The sequence below is a fragment of the Crocuta crocuta genome, unplaced genomic scaffold (genome assembly GCF_008692635.1).
Source record: "Crocuta crocuta isolate KB4526 unplaced genomic scaffold, BGI_CrCroc_1.0 scaffold299, whole genome shotgun sequence".
NCBI lineage: Eukaryota > Metazoa > Chordata > Mammalia > Carnivora > Hyaenidae > Crocuta > Crocuta crocuta.
The window spans coordinates 3,049,571-3,053,513 of NW_027532747.1; the positions used below are offsets into that span (position 1 = coordinate 3,049,571).

General features: G+C 57.8%; 1 protein-coding gene across 1 annotated transcript in view; it reads right to left on the reverse strand.

Moving 5' to 3' along the window:
- Positions 1-206: 206 nt before the first annotated feature.
- HHIPL1 (HHIP like 1) overlaps positions 207-3,943 on the reverse strand; it is a 32,792-nt gene continuing 29,055 nt past the window's right edge. The window contains exon 10 of the mRNA XM_077780826.1: positions 207-325. Within this exon, the coding sequence (XP_077636952.1) occupies positions 207-325 (119 nt within the window). The remainder of the gene's footprint in view (positions 326-3,943) is intronic.

The following is a 3,943-nucleotide window of genomic DNA, read 5'->3' on the forward strand; positions in this document are numbered from 1 at the left end:
CCAGAGGGAGGGGGGGGGGGGCTGGGAAACAGAAGGCCCATGCACCTTCCTGCCAGGGGCAGCCAGGGGCAGCCCCCACTAGGGGCCACAGTCCAGTCAAAGAGCTGGATCCAGAAGAGACAGGACTCCTGTCCCCAAACCACCGCAGCCTGGGCGTCCCCCTGGCGCAGGGATTAGAGGAGCAACATGCGTCTACAGCTAGGGGGTTAGGAGTGGGGCACGCCGGCCTGCCACCGCGCCCCCACATGGCGGTGAGCAGCAGCCGCTGGCTGGCCCTGCGTGGGGTGGTGGATGGGGGTGGGCAGCTTGTACAGCCCCTCCTGGGCTGTGAAAGCACCAGGGGATGGAGGCAATTTCGAGGGACGGCTCCCAACAACTGTGTTTTGAGGACAATGCCAGGTCCTCAACTGCCCTCGGCACAGTCTGGGGTCTCACATGAGGCAGGCATAGGGGGAGCCTCAAGGTGCATTTGTGAGCCTGTCCAGCTAGAGCTCAGGAGAGGAATGGGCGTTAATATCCTCTGGTGCATCACTCAACACCAGTAACCTCTGACTTAATGTGACCACGGCTCAACTGGCATTTCTGTCAATACAGCATCCCTGTTCCTGACTGGGACAAGTCAACAGTGTCCCCTCCCTATATACCAAGTCCACTTGACGACACTTGAGGTGTCCCATTAGCACCTCATCTGATTCTTCCAGCTCTCTGGTGATCAGGTGGGGAGTGATGAAAGAGGCCACCCGCAAGGCTCAGACAGCACTGGGCAGGCAGCACTACAGGCTGCCAGCAGAGGGTGCCGCCTGGAAGCATGTGGCCAACCACCTGGCCCTTCACTGGGAAGGTTTAGACTTGGCTATCCAATATGGCAGCCACTGGCCATATGTGCCAACCCACACCTGAAGCATGGCTTCACCACAGGCACCTGGGCTAGACCACAGACACCTAGGGGGCTCAGTCAGTTGAGCATCTGACTCTTGATTTCAGCTCAGGTCATGACCTCACGATTCGTGGGAGCAAGCCCCATGTCCAGCTCCGTGCTAACAGCGTGGAGCCTGCTTGGGATTCTAGCTCTCCTTTCTCTCTGCCCCTCCCCCCGCTCCCACGCTCTCTTTTTCTCTCTCTCTCTCAAGGTAAATAATAAACATTAAAAAAAGAAGAACATGGCTAGTCCAAGTTGAAATGTTCTGTGTGTGTAGACACTGAATGGACTGGATATAAAAAATGCTTTAAAAATCTCATTAATATTTTTGGGGCACCTGGGTGGCTCAGTCAGTTAAGCATCCAACTTTGGCTCAGGTCATGATCTCGAGGTTCGTGGGTTCGAGCCCCGCGTCGGGCTCTGTGCTGACAGCCAGCTCAGAGCCTGGAGCCTGTTTCAGATTCTGTGTCTCCCTCTCTCTCTGACCCTCCCCTGCTCACGCCGTCTCTCTCTCAGAAATAAACAAAACATTTTTTAAAAATCTCATTAATATTTTTATATTGATTAACTGTTAAAGGGTCATTTTTGAATATGCTGCGTTAAGGAAAATATATTAAAATTCACTTCACCGATTTCATTTTACTTTTTTAACGTGGCTCCTAGAAAATTTTAAGTTACTTCTGTGCTTCCATAGTATTGGACAGCCCTGGTATGGACGGGGGTTCTCCACGCGTGGCCTCTAAGCCAGCAGCAGCAGCATCACCCGGGGACACAGTGCAAATTCTCACCCCCACTGCGATTTACGGAGTCAAAAACTCTGATAGGGCCCCAGCCACTTGTGTTTTACCCACCCTGCAGTGTTTCTGCTCAACTTTGACAATGCCAGACAGGAAGTGGCTTCCCAGCAGAAATCGTTGAGGGAGACATGGGTCTGAAGTGGCTGTCCTCTGAACATGGGACGAAGGCCCTGGCCTGGCTCGGGCTTGTTAGAGGGATGCAGGTAAACCAGGAACAATCGAGGCCCCATCAGGGGTGCACGAGCACACCTGGAACGTCCCTGTAGCATTGGGCTCAGGGGACTCGAGAACTAAGCTGTGTGACACTGGGTGGCGGCAGCCCCTCTCTGGGCCAGGTTCTGAGAGATTGCTCTAACCTTTGACCAGAAGCCCAGTTAAAGGGGGTGATGGCGAAGGCTGAGGGGGAGCAGAGGGAGCCTTGACCCCTGGGTCAGCCCCTACCCCCAAGACCTGGAGGACTCCAAGTCCCTGGGGACAGAGTCACTTGTGCATGCTCCCTCCGCAGCCAGCTATAGGCAGTGGAGTCAAAGGAGCACTGGACAGGGAGTCTGAACCCGGCTCTGCCTCCCTCTGGGCTTGTGTCCCCATCTGCACGATGTGAGGGGCCAGTGGGAGGTGGGGGAGACACCGAACTCCATGTTCTTTAGGCAGTGGTATGACAGCCCCCCCAGAGCCCTACTGCCTGGTAACAAAGCCTCCCTGGGCCTTGCTTTATCTGTACAATGAAGGGTGACCATGATGCGTGCTCAGCGAATGTCAGCTATGCACCCGTATTACTGAAGGAGCAGTGAGCCTGTGTCAGCCTCCTTGTCCAGGAGTCAGGCTGAAGCCTAAGCCTTGTTTCGAGCCCGAGGGGTCACGAGATGGGGGACCAGGGGGGGCAGGACCCCATCCAGAGGAGCAGAAGGGCCTGGGACTGCGCCCAGTTGTCCCACAAACAACAGTGACACTCAGGGCCCGGTTGAGGGCTGGACCGCTCCACCACTTGAGAGAAGGTACCAGGAGCCCCTGACGGTGGCTTCAGGCTATCACTGCCGAGGCTCCATGGAAGCTCCCCCTCATCACCTCCCCCTCCACCTGCTTCCCAGGCCACACCTGGTGGCATCATGGCCTGCAGGTCTCGCATTGAAAAGGGGGCTCAACAGGGCAGGGAAGGGCAGGGAAGAGTATGGAGGAGCCCCAGGAAGAGGCTGCTTTGACCTCCCCTAATTCCAGGCTCAGGGGGACAAACAGCTCTGGTTGTCCCACTGGGTAGGGCCATGGGGCTACCGTGCTCTGAGGGGCCCCAAGCTTCCCTGGGCTCTGGTGTCAGCTCAGCCACATCTGGGACAGGCCTAGGACCCTCAGCCCCCAGGCTCCTTCCTCCATGTGCACCGTGAGTTCACCCTGAATAGTCCCCATGGGCCCTCCCAGCTCCTAGCACTGTTCGGAATGTCCCCACAACTGGGGAAGATGCCTGTCCGCCACCGCTGGGCAGTGGGGGGGGGGGAGGGTCTCCATCAGCTGCTTCCCAGACAGGCTGGCGACCCCCCAGTGGGGGGGAACACCCCTGGGCCAAGCCACATCTCTCCTGCATAGCAGCACTGGGGTACAGTGGTTAGGGTACGGGGTGGTGCGAGAGCTAGGCTGTGCGTGTTCTCAGCTGGCTTCTCCCCTCCCTGGCTGTGCACCTCAGTTTCCCCATCTGTAAAAGGGGGATGAGAAGAGTGCCGTTCAAAGACTCAAATGAGTGTCCACATGCTGTGGGCACACTGGTGCCCCGCACGCGAGCCACACTCAGTGGCAGGGGCTATGGTTTCCGGGTGGGGCTCCACGGGGCCAGGCAAGCCCACCCAAGGCAGAGGTACGAGGAGTCCCAGAGGTGGCCCCGAGCTTTTCTATGCCGTCCCCTCCTCCGCACTCAGCTTCAGTGAGCAGCCAGGCGATGCACCCCAGACATGCCTGTACTGTTTCCTCTGCTGGGCACACACCCCTGGGGCCGGCTCACCTCTCAGGATGATGGATGGATGGGTTGGGCTGGGATGACCCACCCAGAGCCCTGAGAGGCCCTGACACGGGCTCTACCTTGTCCTCACTGCCCAGCGACCATGTGGCTGCCCTCTCTACCAGGGGCTGTGCCCTACTCAACAAGCCTTGATGGGCCTGGCAGGGAGCCAGGGTGGAGACCCTTAATGGGCAAAGGAACTTCCACCTGTGAGCAGGAGGGAGGCTGTAGGTCTAGCCCCCC